Genomic DNA, 19,879 nt, shown 5'->3' on the forward strand with positions numbered 1-19,879 from the left:
GAACTCTCTCAGCTCCACCTACCTCACAAGGTGTCTGTTGTGGGGAAAGGAAGGCTAACAATTAAAAACATAGCATTAAGCACATATCATAAAAGCAAGAGTAAAATACATACCGTATATAAAAGCATGAAATCAACAATTAAAACAGAGGGCAGGAAGGAGAGGTCACTGAGGGAATGCCAGATTAAATTAAAAAGTCTTCACCAAGCGGCAGAGGATAGAGGGGGACAGATGAATATCCCTGAGGGGGAGTTCCACAGTTTTGTTGTTATGACTGAGAAGGCCCATATGGGAGTAGGTGCAAACGTGGTATAGTGGTTAAGAGCAGTGGACTCTATAATCTGGAGTACTGGCTTTAATTCCCCGCTCCTCCACATGAAGCCTGCTGGGTGACTTTAGGCCAGTCACAGTTCTCTCCAAACTCTCTCAGTCCCACCTACCTCACAAGGTGTCTGTTGTGGGGAGGGGAAGGCAATTGTAAGCCGCTTTGAGACTCCTTAAAGGCAGAGAAAGAGCAGGGTATAAAAACCAACTCTTCTTCTTTGTTGGGAACACCTTGCTCTGCTCTTGCTAATCTGCAGTTTATAAGTGGTTCCTTTTTATAATGTCTCGATTGATGCTTTACTACGTTGCTAGCTATCCTGAATGCTCCACGGTGCTACACTTAAAGGTAAAGGTAGTCCCTGTGCAAGCACCGGGTCATTACTGGCCCATGGGGTGACATCACATCCCAACATTTACTAGGCAGACTATATTTACAGGGTGGTTTGCCATTGCCTTCCCTAGTCATCTACACCTTACCCCCAGCAAGCTGGGTACTCATTTGACTGACCTCGGAAGGATGGAAGGCTGAGTCAACCTTGAGCCGGCTACCTGAAACCAACTTCTGTCGGGATCGAACCAGATCGTGAGCAGAGCTTTTGACTGCAGTACTACAGCTTAACACTCTGCACCACGGGGCTCTTGGTGCTACACTTGGTAGGTTATTTTTTAAAAAGAAAACATGAAACTTTTGTGTAACTAGTCAGTTATTCAATGACTGGGGCCAACCCAGGAGCTCCCTGGATAACCTGGGAAAGTGAACTATTTTTCCTCCTATGCAGCATGTAGGAAGATCGCTTGTTTCACATTTATAACCATAAATTAAAAATAAATGTTTGCTATTGTCTATCTTTTCTTACAGCTGAAACCCTATTTTTAAAATATTTTATATACCTCCCCTTTCTGCCCTGTTAGGGACCCAAAGTGGATTCCAACTTCATCCTCTCCTTCCCCTCCATTTTATCCTCAGAACAACCACCTTGTGAGGTAGGTTAGGCTGAGTGCGCTTTACTGGTCAAAGGTAACCCAGCAAACTTCCATGCTGGAGTTGGGATTCGAACCTGGATCTCCCAGATCCATACTCTTAACCACTCCCATCACGTGGGTTCATACCGCACCTGAACACACATTCCAGGATTTACCTCTGCAGATGACTAATGACGAGTTTCTGGATACTGGAATAGGAGGACTCCATGGACTGGCCAAGTTTTTTTAAGCCCTGTCAAAAGATAAATTCGTTCTTACTGCTGTAGATTAGAAGCGTACCAGAATAAAAATGTTCAAGAAAACAAGTTAGCATACTTTTACTGTTAGCTGGCTCATGAGAAGACCCTGAAGTTCAAGGCTGTGTGGAGAAAACAGAGTCAACACACGATTCTAGTTTTTCTGTCTGAAGGAAGCCTGAGCCCCGGCAAAAGAGAGGATCCTGTAGGACACTTACCTTGCCTTGCCCCACAACAATAGCTGCATGAATTCGTCTTGCACGGATGTAGTTGTGTTCTTTTCCTACAAATTGGAAATTGCTGGCATCAACACATTTTTTTTTTAAAAATGTAACCCCTCTTTCAGCTGAACTGCCCTTGAAAGTTGTCTCACAGCCTCAATCCTGTCGGATTCTGCTGATTAATTCCACTTGTGGGGAGAATTTTGCCCATTACCAATTATTTGGAGACGTGGCAGGAGGATTACGTTCATCATGCTGTAGCAGGAAGGCTGGTAGCCAAGAAGTGAGACTCCACGCGTGGAAGTCCTTCCTTCGGTGGAGATTTTTGGTGGACCCAAGCCACTGAGACCAACTAAGGCAATAAGCTAAAACTACACTGTAGGGCCAGTATAGCTAGAGTATCCCTTATCCGGACTGATTCAAAAATCAGACCCCTCGAGCCAGCATGCAGGCAGATCTGTGCTGCCTGCTTTCAATGTTTCCTCTCACCTAATAAAATAAAATAAAGTGTACACTGCATCGTAGGTGGAGCCCAAAAGCCCGCCATTGTTAGTTTCTTTGTTGTTGCTCTTCTTTAACAGCTGATACAGGTATTCTGGTAAGATAGTTATACCTTTGCTTTCTGATGGTTCAGTGTACACAAAATTATTTAAAAATATTGTTTAAAATTACATTCGGGCAATGGGTATAACGTATATATAAAACATAAATGAATTTGGGTCCCATCCCCAAGATATCTCATTATGTATGTGCAAAAATTCCAAAATATTCCAGTATACGGAAAGATCTGAAATACGGGCCACTTCTAGTCCCAAGCAGTCTGGATGAGGGATATTCAACCTGTATGAAAAATCAGACTAGTCCAGAAACAGTGGGCGGACGCTACGGTTTGACATCTAAAAAATAAAATACTTTGCCCAGAGGCATGCGGTAGTGTCCGAGGGCCTTTGACAATCTGCAGAGTTCTGGTCATTTAAGCGCGACGACACTTTGAAGCGTATCAGTGGGAAATGGCACAGAGAGGTCCTGATCCACCACGTGCTCTCCCCACTGGAGTAGCTCCCTGAGAAGCCATAGCTGCTTTCGCCTCCACTTTCTCCCTACATCACAAAATAAAGTGGACCTCCAAGTTCGCCTTATAAAGGATCAATGGTCCACCTGACACAACCTCAACTGGCAGAGGCTCTGCAAATCTCAGAGGTCTGTTTCAGACCTGCTACTTGAGATCTTTCAACTAGAAACACTAAAGCAGGGGTCCTCAACGTGGTGCCTATGGGTGCTATGGCACCCAAACACACTTTCTCTGGTACCCACCAAGTGTTTTTAAGAAATGGGTGGGGCCAGGCATGGCTTCTGCCCAGCAAGGCTTCTGATGGACTATTGGAGATGTGATTGGCTTTGCAGATTGTTTTAAATGTTGCTTTGGCAGCAACTGCCACCACAACACAAGGATCTACCACAAGGGTGTCAAACATAATGCCCGTGGGCTGGATCCCCTTAAGAGCTCTTATCCAGTCCGCGAGCCAGCCGAGGCAGCCACCCCCCTCCCCCCAGTCCCGATCTGCAGGCTCGCCAGCCACCTCCCCCAGTCTCAATCTGGGCTGGCGAGGCGTATCTGGCCCTCGTAACAATTGAGTTAGACATCCCTGATCTACAATGTTGCTTTGGCAGCAGCTGCCACCACAGCACAAGGAGCCCATTTGTTTTCTCTTCACTTCCTGTCCTTTCAGTCCTTTGGATGATCCTAAGGATAGCATATAGGTACATCAATGCACCATTACCCTCTTGGAAGCTGCAAGTGTAAAACGGCCCCTTCTACAGAGTGCCAGCAGCCCGATCCCATTCTTTTTTGCAGGAAAAAAAACACAGTGACTGTTAAAATAACGATTGCATGACTTGTCCAAGTTTTGCCCCCATACCTGTACAAATTTGGTCAGCCGTGAATCCATCTGCATGAGTATTTCTTCCCAGGCCTCACACATACACGTCAACGACAGCTTGATATACTACACAGAAAAGGATAGCAATTCATTCCTTATTGTCCACAGTAGGGGAAACACAGGCAATTTACAGAAATAATTCTGAAATTATGATTAAATTAAATTGGCCTTTTGATACGGGTTTTTTTGGCACCCCCTGTAAAACACACATGCACAAAACGTACAAGCAAAGCCATACAAATGCATTATAAATGTATTGAAGAGCAGCAAGATTGCCCTTAAAAAAACAACTATCAATTCCTCACTCTTAAAGTATGAATTATATTAACAATGAATTTAAAGTGACTTTAAAATTCCTTCTTAATGGGATTTACTTCCACTCAGGTATGCTTAGGACGGCACTAAAACAGTAATTGATTTTAGAATGCCAGTAGCTTTAAATACCGATATTGTGCTCTCAACAACTAACAGACTGGAAAAATATAATTTCTTCTGCTCTTAACCAGCGATAAGAGAATACCAGTGATTTACAGATTTATATCACTCTCTCTGTTTCTCACCAGCATAAATTCCCCTTTGCCTTCACTTTGTTGTGGGGTAAACAGTGGTGACTCTGTCTAGGGATTTCATGGGGACATGTAGTTGGATTAAGCAGATCTTTGGTGGCCCGTTAGGATTCGTCTTTTTGGACCAACCAGGATTCCTTATCAACAAGGCACGGCAAACCAGCTTCAAGCCTGGGTTATGAGGGGAACCCTGGCCTGCAGTGATTTTATGACAGAACATGGTTGCAGGTGGGAAGGGAAGGAAAATTTGTGGCACAGAGTGTGAAAAACCCACTCAGGAATGGAACATTTCATCAGCACCAGGAAGAAATGTCAAGACTGTACCTGCAGGAGAGTCGAAATGTGTGTGAATTTTCGAGCCATTCGAGTCACTTCAGGCAAATACGACGAGAGTAGACTGGTGTCAAACTGTAACAAAAAGCCAAACTTATGCATGACACAAGCATCATAAAGGAAGCAGATAACATGCATCTTGGAAACCTTCTTTCCTTCCAGGAAGGATTTCACTCATGTTTCAAGAAGCATGATCTCCTCAATTCTCTTTCAATCACATACCTTGAGGACATCTGATGAAAATTCATCCAGTAAGGCAGTACGATGAAGAGATTTTAAATCCGAGGCTTAGTTTTCCATCATTTAATTGTGCTCTTTAGCATGCATGAAGCTTTAAAATCTATTTGGTATACCACCAGCAAATTAAAGAATTCCCAATTTGCCAGCCAGTCTTTTAGAAGGGATGGATGACAGTTTGTAAGGATGGGTGTGAAAAAGGTTAGAGTTTCATCCTTGAGAAGAAAAGAGGTTGGAGTTTACATTTGGGGAAAAACCCAACTCTTCTTCTGTCGGACTAGGATCCTATTCTCTCCAGTATCCGAGGAGCATGCCTACTATATTAGGTGCTGTGGAACACAGGCAGGACAATGTTGCTGCAGTCATCTTGTTTGTGGGCTTCCTAGAGGCACCGGGTTGGCCACTGTATGAACAGACTGCTGGACTTGATGGGCCTTGGTCTGATCCAGCATGGCTTCTTACGTCCTTATGATCTGGGAAACCCACATTAGAATTCCATCTCTGCCATGGAAACTTGCTGGGTGAACTTGGGCCAGTCACACTCTCAACCTCACCTTCCTCACAGGGTTGTTGTGAGGATAAAACAGAGGAGAATGATGTAAGGCGCTCTGGATCCCCATTGGGGAAAAAGGCAGCATATAAATAAAATAAATAATCAAACTTGTCACTCCGAAAACACTCCAGCGCACCCACTGCAGGGGCTGAAACGACTACATAGGCTTCTAATAACCATCGCTTTGGGTTGTTCCACCAACTTTACTCACCTGGAAGTATGTTATTTCTGGCTCACTCTCTGGAGATATTTCTACTTTGGTAATAACGGACAATGATTTCAAGTCACTTGAGAGGCATAAGGCAAGACAAGAACCAGCCACCTGGAAGAGCCCAAGGCAAAAGTTTGAAAACAACAACAACAAAACCCCTCATTCCCCACCCCCCAATACTAATTACAAAGAGATAATTTTGCATTGTTAAAGGCTTTCACGGTCAGAGTTCATCGGTTCTTGTAGGTTATCTAGGCTGTGTGACCGTGGTCTTGGTATTTTCTTTCCTGACGTTTCACCAGCAGCTGTGGCAGGCATCTCCAGAGGAGTAACACTGTCCTTCAGTGTTACTGAAGAGACACTGTCCTTCAGTGTCAGTGAAGGAGAGACACTGTCCTTCAGTGTGACTCCTCTGAAGATGCCTGCCACAGCTGCCGCCGAAATGTCAGGAAAGGAAATACCAAGACCACGGTCACACAGCCCGGATAACCTACAAGAACAGATAATCTTGCCCTCATTTACTGTTATACTTCCTCACCCCGATTTCAGCAAGGAAGCTGTATTGTGGATGCATACTAACATGCGTTTAAAACAGTAAACTATACCTTACCAAGAGTAAACAAATAAGATTGTTTGAATACCGAAGCCCCTATTCCAGTGATGGCGAACCTTTTAGAGACCGAGTGCCCGAACTGCAACCCCAAACCCACTTATTTATTGCAAAGTGCCAACACGGCAATTTAACCTGAATACTGAGGTTTCAGTTTAGAAAAAACAACTTCCCCGGACTCCCAGCTGGACGACGGGGAGTGCAGGGAAGGGGGCAGGGGCTTTGAACTGCGCCGCTGCGGCGGGTCGCTTGGAACCCCGCCGGCCTTACTCCCGAGTAAACACGCAGATCATGCGGGGCGCGCAGGGGATCACGTTTAAATGGCACCCCTGCGCAGGTTTCCTCGGAAGATTTACTGCTCTGGTCCTCCTCCTGCCGTTCAGCGGCTTACCCCCGAGTAAGCATCCCCAGGCTGATGCCGGATGGACGGCCGATCTCCTATCGTAGTGAGCACCCCTAAGTTAAATCGGGTTTGCTCGCAAGTAAGCAGGCTTAGGAACGCCCGTTTAAAGACAGCGCAGTCCTTAAAAACAACCCCCTGAAGAAAACAACCCCCCCCCAAATTTAAAAAGAGTAAACCGAAAATCTCTTAAGGGAGGACATGGTAATGAAACATGGAAATGAAAGACAAACATACCCCAGTTACTGTTGCAATCTTGTACATGCCATAAGCATAAATCTCAATGAAGCCAGAGTTGCTCCCAAGAACCAGAGCATTCAACCTAAACAGAAAGAAAAGTGATCAGTGTGCTTACCTATGAAATAGGTGACATATTATACTAACGTATTTTTAATATCACTTTTTATAGATAGTCTAGAGCCTTTCATTGCAGAGATATGCCTTTCCCCTTATATCTCTGCAAGGAAAGGGGTTAGACACTTTTTTAAAACACATGAAAGCTGGGAATACAGAGAATCTGATACACTAATTATTATAATGACAATATTAGTTTTTTTAAAACCTGAAAAACCTACAATTGTGTGAAGAGACGAATGGCAGTTGCTGAGACACTGTAGCAGGGGAAATGCATGGAGCCCTGTTATGTGGAAGCCCTGTGCCATATCTGCAGAAGCAGCAGGGAAACCGAGCAAGCCCATCCTGTGTGAAAGGCACCACAAAAACGGGTACACTGAAGAGAAACAATGCAGCCGTCTGAACGAAGTTTATCTGCACTGCTTGAAATCTCTCCCTACGGGTGTCTGTTCTTCTTTACCAACCTCATATTGTCTCAGAAACCTTCTGAAATATTTTGAGGACATATTCCTGTCCTTTTTTAAAAAGTAGGTCTATTAGGCAAAAGGGCTTACATATTTCAAGAGCCCTTCAATGTAGGGCTGCCAGGTCCTGTCCCCCTGGCCACCAGTGGGGGATGGGGGATAGGGTTGTCACATCCAGGTTGGGAAACTCCTAGACATTGGGCAATGGAGCCCTGGGAGGACAGGGACCTCAATGGGGTACAATGCCATAGAATTCACCCTTCAAAGCATCCATTTTCTTCAGGGGAACTGAGTTCTGTAGTCTGGAGATGAGCAGTAATTCTGAGGGAACCCCAGGTTCTACCTGGAGGCTGGCATCCTTACCCTCAGATTCCTTTCACCCCTCTCAGTACTCAGTTGTGAAATGCCGAACAATTAGGGATGAGCACCTAATGTCAAAGGTACCTCAAGTGCCCAAATGTAGCACTTTAATTCTCCCTACAGGAGTGAATGCCAATTGATCAAGTATATTAAGAAAAAGCAAGGAGGAGATTGAGACTGGGAAGGACAGCCATGAAGGAGCTAGAAAAGATTTTTAAGGGTAAGGATGTGTCACTGGCAACCAAGGTCAAGTTAATTCATGCCATAGTATACCCTATTACTATGTATGCGTGTGAAAGCTGGACAGTGAAGAAAGCTGACAAGAAGAAAGTCGATTCCTTTGAAATGTGGTGTCAGGGGAGAGTTTTATGGATACCGTGGACCGCCAAAAAGACAAATCAGTGGGTTCTAGATCAAATCAAGCCTGAACTGTCCCTAGAAGTGAAAATGACTAAACTTAGACTATTGTGCTCAAATCACATTATGAGAAGACAAAAGTAACTGAGAAAGACAATAATGTTAAGAAAAGTTGAAGGCAGTAGGAAAAGAAGACCCAACATGAGATGGATTGACTATAAAGGAAGCCACAGTCCTCAGTTTGCAAGACCTGAGCAAGGCTGTTAATGATAGGATGTTCTGGAGGACACTGATTCAAACTGTCATCATGAGTCGGAAGCGACTTGAAGGCACTTAACACACGCACATAGTCAGTGGGCTGGATTAAACCACCTTTTCCACTCACATCTTACTCAGTTCCCCATTTCACATGGCTTTTGTCCATGCACATCCCAAGGTCCTCAGAATAATCTTTCCAGGTAGTCAAAGGAGATCCTTCCTCCCTTTTTCATCAGTGAAAAAGCTGTTTGGATCCAACCCAGTGACACCATTATGGTGGGACTTTGCCTATCCTATGGTTCTGGTGGGCCTAGCTTGACTCCAGAAAGCTAGGCCCACCAGAACCAAAGAGTAGGTTTAATTCTCACCCTAAAGGTGTCATGCAGTCCTAGCTGGCTGAACATAGCCCCTGTCCACATTCTGGTCAAGGCCAATCCCCCATTTACTCCAGGGAGAAGGCAGAGCCAGAATGAGGAAAACATGCTGCATTGTACCAGGATTGGGAAAACACAGTAGTTTTCAGGGGTACTGCTTTGGGAAGGATGTTACGCATCGCCACATAGCCTATTTAACCAACTCGGTACAACTGGAACAGCCTGCAATGAAGCATTAATGAGAAAAAGTTTCCCTAGCAGCAGCAAAGATAGCTACGGTAATCTTTTTAACTGCCTAACTAGGACTGTCAACAATCTCTCTCTCTCTCTTTGTATGTGTATATACAATTCATTTTTTTAAATACTGAAGGAAGCATAAAGTAACTTATATTTCAAGAGCTACCAGTCAAGGTTAGAAGGAAAGGCAATGGATTTTTCTCCCCATTGGCTATTACAGTAGCACAGAAAAACCTGGAAAAATGCTCCCCATAAGTTGCTACCTCACCTACGGAAATGATTCATGGATCTACCAAAGCTCACAGTAGTCCTTACATATTTCAGTTACTCTGAACTTCTTTCCTCACTTTTATTTTCTCAAGTTTAATTTTAAACAAATCTAATTTTACATTAAACAAGCTACCTACCTGACATCACCCATGAGTTTCATAATTTCATCTGATTTTTCTTCACTGAAAAAAAAATATTTAAAAAATAAACAGCAAGAATCGTGTTTGTTCTCAGAACATACATAAGATAAAAACAGAAAATGTGTTACCTGAAAATTTTTGCGGTGGTACTGAAGCTATGTTTTAAAAAAAGAAAAGAAGCAGATTCAATAACATTATGTAAAAATGAACTGTACACCCAAGAATTATTGAAAGGTAATTGATGTAAAAGAGTACAGAGAGTGTTAAAGGGCATAGGGATCAATTAACAAAAGCATTCCCCTAATGCAACAGCGCACAGGAAGTGGAGAAGACAGCCTAGAGGCTATCCAACTACAAGCAGTATGCTCAGTTTCTAGCCAGGAGAATGGCCAGAATATATTAATTTAAAAGAGATTCATTTCTTCCACTTCTACTGCTTGGGAGCTTACTAAAAATTCCTCTATTTTTAAAAAACAAACAAACAAACAATAAAACTATATCCTTAATCAGCATTGCACCCAGCAATATAACTTCCCAAGATCTACAGAAATAAATACGGTAGGTTTCCCTTCCTGTAACTGTTCTAGAGTCTCGGGGCCTCCACAGAGAAGGCCCTGCTGTGACCCAGCTAATAACATTAAGGATCTTAACACTCACTTCTTGGGTAGAGCAGGCAGTTTAGGAAGGAGAAGGTTGGATTCATCCTCAGCATGAAAAAATGAAGTGAGAACACTGAAATTAAAAACAAGAGTCACTGAGGTTTTGGCTTTGTTTCCTGCGAAAATAAATATACATTTTAACAGACTAACTCTATTTAGGAGCAAGCATGGTGTAGTGGTAAGGAGCAGCGGACTCTAATCTGGAGAACTGGGTTTGATTCCTCACTCCACACGACACCTGCTGGTTGACCTGGGGCCAGTCACAGTTCTCTCAGAACTCTCTCAGCCCAGGCGGATGCAGGCAATGGCAAGCCACCTCCCAACATCTCCTGCCTTGAAAACCCTACGGGGTCGCCATAAGTCAGTTGTGACTTGACGGCGCACACGCACAAAATTCTATTGAAAGCCAAAGCACCATTTATGTTCTGAAAAAAAACAAACATGGTTTTACTTCTTAAATAGCTATTATTTTACAGTTCCTTTGAAATATTGCCATCTTCTTGAAGATAATTTAGATAACGTAAATGAATTAAATATAAACCACAGCAAGGTTAAGTGACAACAGATAATTTCCACCATTGTTACTTAGAATGCACATGGCAGAGGTGACACAATTCAGTGTGGTTCAGTGGTTAGAGTGCCGCACAAGGCTCTAGGGGGCCCAGGCTGAAATCCCCACTCTTGCCATGGAAGCTGCCTGGGTGACCTTGGGCCAGTCACCTGCTTCACAGGGTTGTTTTGAGGCTAAAATGGAGGAGAAGAATATAAGCCACTTTGGGTCTCCACTGAGGAGAAAAGAAGGGTATAAATAAAGCAAATAAACAAAATTTCTTCCACACGTGGCTGGGTGGAGAGTCAGTGTGGTGAAGTGGTTAAGAACAGCGGACTCTAATCTGGAGAACCGGGTTTGATTCCTTGCTCCTCCACACGCAGCCTGCTGGGTGACCTTGGGCCAGTCACAGTTCTCTCAGAACTCTCTCAGCCCCACCTACCTCACAAGGTGTCTGTTGTGAGGGCGAAGGGAAGGTTATTGTAAGCTGCTTGGAAACTCCTTTAGGTAGAGAAAAGCGGGGTATAAAAACTAAATCTTCTTCTTCTCTAGTGTCTTTCAGAACTGGAGAGTAATGGAGAACTTTGGAAAGGCACAGATGGAAAAAGAAGGGCCAAGAGGCAGGCTTCCAACTTTCCAGAACTGCACTGGAAGCTTCAACATTTCAGTTTACAAGAGCTTTTCTGCATCACTGCCTGCGGACTATTTTTATCACAGATAACAAGGCAAGCAGTCGCCTGGAAGCTCGTTGGAGGGGGTCCCACGCTCACCTGCTTTCTTCTGTTACTTCCATCCAGTGCATGTAAGTGATCGGAGCATCCACGGAGAACGAGTGCAGGCTTTCTGGCTTCTCTACATCACACAGGATAACTCTCTTCGTATCAGCGAGTCCAAATGCCAGAACTAAAGACAGAACAGTGATCCACTGAACTATACAGCACACAAACCAAAGCATTTTCCTTCTATGCCAAGCAACAAAAAAGCTAAATAAGGGAATCATTACATTTTAGATTGAAATACAATCTTGGCCGCAAACTGAAACTATCACCCCACTGTTCCTAATGTGGCTGACTGAACTACATTTTCAAAGGTTTGAGCATTCTTGTGAAAGAGTTAGTGGGGTGTGGCAGTCAGAGCACTGGATTTCGGGGAGACCTGGGTTAACTGGTCTGGATGACTGTGGTTCAGCTACTCTATTAGCTTAACCTACTGCCCAAGATTGTTGTGAATATGAAAGAAGGCAACCGAGCCCCACTTGTACTCCTTAGAGGAAAAAATAAACTTAATTTATTGATGCAACATTTTATTATATGTGGTAGACATGTAAGAAAGCAAGAAAATACGAGATAGCAATACATGACAAAGTGCAAAAGATACTAAAACCTATGTTTGTGGTGGATCTGAAAAATATGTTATTAAACATCTTACCAAGTAAGATCCAAAAAATATATAGCAAATTATTTAAGTATATAGTGACGGCGGCAAGAGTAACATACGCAACAGAGAAACACCCAGATTTGAATGAGTGGATGGATAAGTTAACTGAATATGCGAATATGTCAAAATTAACATCCTTTATACATAATAGTCCAATTTCAGGAAAAATGGAATGTCTTTTTTAATTGGCTCTTGTAGGTTATCCGGGATGTGTAACCGTGGTCTTGGTATTTTCTTTCCTGACGTTTCGCCAGCACTGTGGAAGCATCTTCAGAGGAGTAACACTGAAGGACAGTGTCTAGACACTGTCCTTCAGTGTTACTCCTCTGAAGATGCCTGCCACAGCTGCTGGCGAAACGTCAGGAAAGAAAATACCAAGACCACGGTTACACAGCCTGGATAACCTACAAGAACCAATGAACTCTGACCATGAAAGCCTTCGACAAGATCTTTTTTAATTATGTAGTTGAAAAATAAGAATAAAATTAAGTTCAGATAGAAGAAGAAAGGTTTAGGCAATACATGTTTTACAATAAATATGTAATTAGATATGAAGATATATTGAGAATATAGAATAAAGTAATTCAAAAGAAGTGAACCACTAAAATGTTATTTTTAAAAAATCCATATAAATTGTAACAATATGATTATGTTTAAATGTTGATACGTTTCTTTGTGTATAGAAACAAAAGTTTTAAAAATGAAAAAAATGTCTGAAATGGTAACGAAAGCACCCGTCATTACATCTTACTTTTGCCATCCGGCCTCCATGCAAGGGCTGTCACTTCTTTCCCTGTGGTTTCACTTGGCGGCAAACTCCAGACCCGCTGAAAGTTGGCCAGTCGGTGAAGTAAAACCTAGAAAGACGTTGAGAAAGAGGTTTCCTTCAACTGAGAAAAACAGGCAGAAGAGCACAACAGAGGAAAAGGTGGTACAGGAACACCGTTGGAGTTAGGTTGCAATAGGTTATGTAGGGTGCCTGCTAAAAAACAGATCAAGTCTGTTGCTGGGTGCAAAAGATGGTGCTGTGCTAGTTTTATTGTGATTTTAAATCATATTCACTTGGGAGTTGTGACAGACAGGAGGCTGCCCAAAGGGAAAGTCAGCCACTCAGATGAGCCCGTAGGCATGCCGCTCCAGCATCCGATCGCCTTCGAGAAGGGGAGATGTTGGAAGGAACGCAGGAGAAGGGGAAGTTGAGTTCTGCCTCAGGGAGAGAGCAGTGACAGCTCAGGTCTGCCTCAGGAAAAAGAGCAGATAGGGTGAAGGGGAGCTCTGCCTGGCGGTGCGGCAGAGCTGTTTAGCTCTACCTCTGGGAGTGAAGAGAACGCTCTATCATTAGGCCTGTCTCTGGCGATGAGCGGACCTTGTACCATTTCGTCTGACTCTGGGGAAAGGGGCAGGCTGGTGTGGGTGGGATTCTGAGTGTGAGAGAGGATCCAACCCAGTGCTTGTGCCTGAAAGCATTGTAGAAAAGTCTAACTACTCTCTGAAGCCATCGTCAGTTTAAATTTTTGTGCCTCATCCAGGTTTCTACTTTAATTTTTTTAATTTTTTTTTATTAATTTCCAGGTATATACTTTGTCAGCTTGGAGACCCATGCTGCTGGTTTGTACCTTTAAAACCAACCTGTAAATAAATCATGATGGTAAATAACCTGTAAATAAATAACTCTTCTTAGTTGCTTATTTATTAATCCAGCCTCAGTGATCTCAATAATCTCCTTGTGCACCACAAAACTTACCTCACAGCAGTGAACCCAAAGCCTGCACACTCACTACCCGTAGAACACCTGGAAACTGAGGGGAAGGTTTATAGTTCAAAACAAACCTAGTTCCCCAAAATCTTAGGAGGCTGTGTGCATCCCCACAGTAGGGGGGAAAAGGCTTATAGCAGGAATATTCGCTGGAGAAAAGCAGGCTGAAAGTACTGTAAATAAATAATTCATCCACATAGTCGCAGCGACCCAGAGAGTCCCATGCCCTCCTTACCTCTCCAACTTTGTTTGCAAGGGCGATCAGATCCCTCTTAGGAGACCAGGCCATGAAAATTATTTCTTGAGGAAGCTGCTTCTCTCCAACCTGCCGGAAAGCAGGCATGGCTGCAGCACCAGCTCCCTAAAACCAAAAGAAAAAAAGGTGTGGTTTGTGCCCATTTCCGAGTTTTGCCAAACCACCAGTCATCCTGCGCCCCTTTCAATGTATTCCACGGCTCTTTGAACAATGTTTACCACCCCCCCCCCCAACAGCAGTACCATGGTATTTTTGTAAGAGAGTCAGACTAGGATCTGAGAGAACCAGGTATGAATCCCTACTCTGCCTCAGAAAGCTCACTGGGTAACCTTGTCCCATCTGACCCTAGCCTACATCAGAGGGTTGTTGTGAAGGAAATACAGAGGAGGGCAGAATGATATTGCAAACTGCTTTGTCTTCCTATGCAAAATGTCTGTGCGTGATGTACCATCAAGTTGCAACCGCCTTATGGCAGCTCAGTAGGGTTTTCAAGGCAAGAGACTAACAGAGGTGGTTTGCCATTGCCTTCCTCTGCGTAGCGACCCTGGTATTCCTTGGCAGTCTTCCATCCAAGTACTAGCCAGGGCCAACCCTGCTTAGCTTCTGAGGTCTGGTGAGATCCGGCTGGCCTGGGCCATCTAGGTCAGGGCCCTTGCAAAGAATAAACAGCTAAATAATAGCTTATGTAGCAGTAGAAAACAGCAAGAATCCAGTAGCACCTTAAAAACTAACCAAATCTGAAGGAGTGAGCTGTGACTCATGAAAGCTCACACCCTGCCAGAAATTGTGTTAGTATTTAAGGGGCTACTGGACTATGGCTCTTTTCTACTGCTACAGACATACTAACACGGTTATCCATTGTGATCGAATAGCTTGTGTGTGCGCCCAGAGGGTAGGTAAACCCACGCAAATTTGGAGGCACAACCTGGGGAGGGACCTTAGTGGAGTATAATGCCATAGAGTCCACCATCAAAAGCAGCCTCTTCCTCCAGGGGAATGGACTCCCCAAGAGGGATCTGATCGCCCTTGCAAACAAAGCGCTTAGGGCTGTTGGAAAGAAGGCGGTTAAAAGGAGACATGATAGCGGTCTATAAAATTATGCATGGTATGGAGAGAGTGGACAGAGAGAAGCCTTTCCCCCCTCTCTCATGAGACTAGAACAGGGGGTCATCTGCTGAAGCTGGAGGGTGAGAGATTAAAAACAGATAAAAGGAAGTATTTCTTCACACAACACATAGTTAAATTGTGGGACTCCCGGCCCCAGGATGTGGTGATGGGTGCCAATGTAGAAGGCTTTAAGAGGGGAGTGGACATGTTCATGGAGGAAAGGGCTATCCATGGCTACTAGTCAAAATGGCTACTAGTCATGATGCATCCCTGTTCTCTCCAGGATTATCTTAGGTGCTGTGGAGCACAGGCAGGGCAATGCTGCGGCAGCCGTCTTGTTTGTGGGCTTCCTGGAGGCCCCTGGTTGGCCACTGTGGGAACAGACTGCTGGACCTGATGGGCCTGGGTCTGCCGTCCTTGTGACCTCCGTACCGAGGTGCCTCCAGGAGGTCTGCACGGCCCAGCTGCAAGGAGCCACTCTACCTAGAAGGCATTTCCTGCAGGCTCTCTGCCCAGGCGGGCTCGCCAGTCCGGGCTTTGCGGCTCTTTCCAGGCGCCGCCGCCCCCCTCGCCCTCCCCCTCGGCCCCCATCTCGCGGTGCCCCTCCGGGCTCCTACCTGCGGCGCCTCTTTCCTCCCGCCCGGAATGGAGCAAAATCCAGCCCGCCTCCCGCGATGGCGCCGCTCCTCCTTCCGGAGGCAGGCCACGCCCCCGTGGGCGGGGCGTCACGTGGCGCGGATCTCCTGCCGCCCGTGCAACTTTCCTCCTTTTCCAGAGCATGGCTGGCTGGCTTTCCCTTCCCTTCCCTTCCCTTCCCTTCCCTCTTTCTTTCTTTCTTTCTTTCTTTCTTTCTTTCTTTCTTTCTTTCGCCTTCCTTTTTCTTCCTTCCTTCCCTTCCTTTTTCTTTCTTCCCTTTTCTTCCTCCCTTCCCTCTTTCTTTCTTTTTCTTTCTTCCCTTCCTTTTTCTTCCTTTCTTCCCTTCCTTTTTGTCTTTCCCTTCCCTTTTTCTGTCTTTCTTCCCTTTTCTTTCTCCCTTCCCTCTTTCTTTCTTTTTCTCTTTCCTTCCTTCCTTCCTTCCCTTCCTTTTTCTTCCATTCTTCCCTTCCTTTTTCTTTCTTCCCTTCCTTTTTCTCTTTCTTCCCTTCCTTTTTCTTCCTTCCTTCCCTTCCTTTTTCTGTCTTTCTTTCCCTTCCCTTTTTCTTTCTTCCCTTTTCTTCCTCCCTTCTTTTTCTTTCCTTCCTTCCCTTCCTTTTTCTTCCTTTCTTCCCTTCCTTTTTCTGTCTTTCTTTCCCTTCCCTCTTTCTTTCTTTTTCTCTTTCCTTCCTTCCTTCCTTCCCTTTTCTTCCATTCTTCCCTTCCTTTTTCTTTCTTCCCTTCCTTTTTCTTTCTTCCCTTCCTTTTTCTTCTTTCCTTCCCTTCCTTTTTCTGTCTTTCTTTCCCTTCCCTTTTTCTTTCTTCCCTTTTCTTCCTCCCTTCTTTTTCTTTCCTTCCTTCCCTTCCTTTTTCTTCCTTTGTTCCCTTCCTTTTTCTGTCTTTCTTTCCCTTCCCTTTTTCTTTCTTCCCTTTTCTTCCTCCCTTCCCTCTTTCTTTCTTTTTCTTTCTTCCCTTCCTTTTTCTTCCTTCCTCCCTTCCCTTTCTTTTCTTCCTTCCTTCTTTTTCTTTCTCTCTCTCTCTCCCCTTCCTTCCTTCCTTTCAGGGGAAGGCCCTATAAAAATGCGACCCTGCACTTGCATTTGGATCTGGCTGTCAGTCAACGCGGCTGGCGACTTGTTCTGTTGGTTAGCCTACTAAAGGCACGACTGGGTAGGCAGAAGTTCTCGAGAGCTGCCTTGGTTGCAAGACGACTTTCAAGATCTCCCCCCCCCCCCATCGATGTAATACCAGTTAAGACCAACAAAAATGGACAAGAACAGCATACAGGCTTTCTGCAGAACTCTTTATTAGGTTAGGTTTAAAAAAAAAATGGGGGGGGATGCATAAAGATATTTTGCCCCAAGATCATTGAAAGAAATGTATGTCCCCCCCGGTTTCTTCATCTCTTAAAAGAGATCTGGAGAACTCAATAGCTTGCACTTGCCATGACAGTTCTTGGTTTTATGCATGTTAAAAATGCATATGTGTGTGTAAAGTGCCCTCACATTACAGCTGACTTGTAGTGACTCCGTAGGGTTTTCAAGGCAAGAGATGTTCAGAGGTGGTTTGCCCTTGCCTGTCTCAGAGTGGACTGAGAGAGTTCAGAGATAACTGTGACTGGCCCAAGGTCACCCAACAGGCTTCACGTGGATGAGCAGGGAATCGAACCCGGTTCTGCACATTAAGGTCGCTGCTCTGAACTACTGCACCACACTGGCTTGACCATCAGCTAAATCAGGCACTTGAATTTCTGTTAAGCAAAGAGATGGTTAGAGTGGACATAGTTAAGGAAGGGTTATGCAGGTGGGGCAGCCTAGTCCTGTGTACGTTTATCCATTAGTAAATGGTGCTGGATTTAGAGCTGATAATTGCCAGACAATGAAAGTTCCCGAATCCAGCATCAAGGCTAATCACTAAAACCCATGAAGAAGAGTGCCTCTGCGCATATGTAGAATGTGTTTCCTTCCCATCTCAACTGACTGGATGAACGTGTGGGAAGGGGCCGGGAAAAACTTTTGACAACTTCTCACAGAAACAGGAAAAGACCAGCGTCGCACAAAACCTGAACTTCCACAACGCAGTTCAAAACTGCAATTGCCGTCTTTCTATGGCAACAGCCTTTGCATTGGAAAGTGGTGAAACGCAATTTGGTTTGACATTACAAGTAACTATGATGACTGTCTTTATACCTCAGCCAATAAGAGTTCCCAGGGCTGGCCTAACTGGATCCCAGCTGTCAATCAGCATGTTTCCTGTGGAGAACTGAGGTGATCCGGAAGCTGGGTGGTGCACACCTTACGAACACCCGCCCTTCAAACAAAAATAAAAAGAGGAAAGCTGATTCTGCCTTTATTGCCTGAGATGGAGAGTCCCTGTCCTCAATCCTCAAAAAAAAGTCCTTATAAAAGACTCCTGAGGGCCCCCCTCTCAGAGTACCCTAACGGACCTCAGTGGTTCCCAGACCCCCGTTTGAGAAATGCTGGTCTAGAAGGCATTAGTGGCTATGTAAACCAAATTAATACATCTTCAATACATATGTATCTTCTGATTGTACTGATTTACCTGTAGCTCGTACACAGTACTTATGTGCCTATAAACTGGGGATGGGGATACAAAAATTTAACCTTTTGTAAAGACAGGATTTCCAAACTACGTAGAAAATCATCACAGAGTGGTATATTCATGCGACTTGCAGTCTGCTCCGCTGAAATGAGCAAGAGTCCAGTAGCACCTTAAAGACTAACAAAATTTCTGGCAGGGTATGAGCTTTCGTGAGTCACAGCTCACTTCTTCAGATACAGCTAGAATGCGAACTCTACTTAAAGACAGATGGTCTCATATTCTAACTGTATCTGAAGAAGGGAGCTGTGACTCACGAAACCTCATACCCTATCAGAAATTTTGTTAGTCTTTAAGGTGCTACTGGACTCTTGCTCTTTTCTACCGCTTCAGACAGACTAACACGGCTACCCATCGTGATCTACCTCTGAAATGAGCTACTGTTCTTCAGATGCAGGAAAACAAATGCCCCTATTTCATCTCACATATCTGTATGGTTTGCTCATAGTTTAGGACAGTTTACTTGCCTGCAAAACTCATACATATTACTAAATGGAGAATCCCAGAGGGATGAACCATAAGCATTGTCAATAAGCAAGCAACCAGAAAGGTAAAGCAGAAGGTGCTCTTGGCTGTGAAATAAAGAAGACCTTGATACATTCCTCCTCCAGATTGATTGTTTCTAATCTGCAATGACTGCACCAGGTATTTTAAGAGAAACTTTTTTTAAAAAAATTTGGGCATATCCAACCTTGTACAATTGAGGAATAAATCATCTCAAACCTGGAGATCCCAACCTTGTTGATTTCATTCCGCCCTAGGCTGTTCAAGACTACACTTTGTAATGCAATCTGCATGGGTCTCCCATTCAAAGTCATCTTGAAAACACCAAGTGGTATGGAATGCTATTGTTTGATTACTTTCGGGAGCAGGACAGAGCACGCATATTACACCCATTCTGAAGTCACTCTGATGGCTACCCACCAGTTATTGGATTTGAGATATCTGTGAGTGCATCCAAAGACCATTACAGCCTTGGAACTTCATACATGCAGGACCACCTCTCCCACAATGCTCTGCAGCGACCACTTTCCTCATCTGAGCAAACCCTTTGGAAAGCACCACCCTACAAATGGGTAAGAACGGCAACTGCCTATACGCATGCATTCTCGGTTGTGGCCCTCATCTCGTGGAATGGCCTGTCCGAGATCATTTGGACTATTTTTCTGTCTGAATAGGAAGTCACAGCATGACTCCAGATGTGACTCCCACATGTAAATAATGGAAAACATGTAAATAATGGAAAACAAGCCATACAGCTTCCAGCTATATTAACAAAGGCAGAATCTGGACAGCTATCGCTTACAGGATTATCTACAAACCTGTGGAATGGATCACATCTGCACCGACTCAAATTTATAAGCAGGCAAACACAGGAAGCGTTTAATTCCAAAATGGATGAAAATAATTTAATTTGCACACAGATGGAAGGT

The 19,879-nt window shown here is 44.3% G+C and overlaps 1 protein-coding gene across 1 annotated transcript in view; it reads right to left on the bottom strand.

Moving 5' to 3' along the window:
• ANAPC4 (anaphase promoting complex subunit 4) overlaps positions 1-15,870 on the bottom strand; it is a 36,397-nt gene extending 20,527 nt beyond the window's left edge. The window contains exons 1-14 of the mRNA XM_056855229.1: positions 15,812-15,870; positions 14,067-14,192; positions 12,827-12,932; positions 11,409-11,541; positions 10,087-10,161; positions 9,558-9,584; positions 9,427-9,471; positions 6,853-6,937; positions 5,606-5,716; positions 4,596-4,679; positions 3,685-3,771; positions 1,763-1,827; positions 1,624-1,666; positions 1,464-1,540 (exon numbers count right to left, since the gene is read on the bottom strand). Of these exons, the coding sequence (XP_056711207.1) occupies positions 1,464-1,540; positions 1,624-1,666; positions 1,763-1,827; positions 3,685-3,771; positions 4,596-4,679; positions 5,606-5,716; positions 6,853-6,937; positions 9,427-9,471; positions 9,558-9,584; positions 10,087-10,161; positions 11,409-11,541; positions 12,827-12,932; positions 14,067-14,174 (1,046 nt within the window). The 5' untranslated portion in view covers positions 14,175-14,192; positions 15,812-15,870. The remainder of the gene's footprint in view (positions 1-1,463; positions 1,541-1,623; positions 1,667-1,762; positions 1,828-3,684; positions 3,772-4,595; positions 4,680-5,605; positions 5,717-6,852; positions 6,938-9,426; positions 9,472-9,557; positions 9,585-10,086; positions 10,162-11,408; positions 11,542-12,826; positions 12,933-14,066; positions 14,193-15,811) is intronic.
• Between the last annotated feature and the right edge of the window lie 4,009 nt (positions 15,871-19,879).

Source organism: Euleptes europaea, chromosome 9 (assembly GCF_029931775.1).
Source record: "Euleptes europaea isolate rEulEur1 chromosome 9, rEulEur1.hap1, whole genome shotgun sequence".
In the NCBI taxonomy this organism is placed as follows: domain Eukaryota; kingdom Metazoa; phylum Chordata; class Lepidosauria; order Squamata; family Sphaerodactylidae; genus Euleptes; species Euleptes europaea.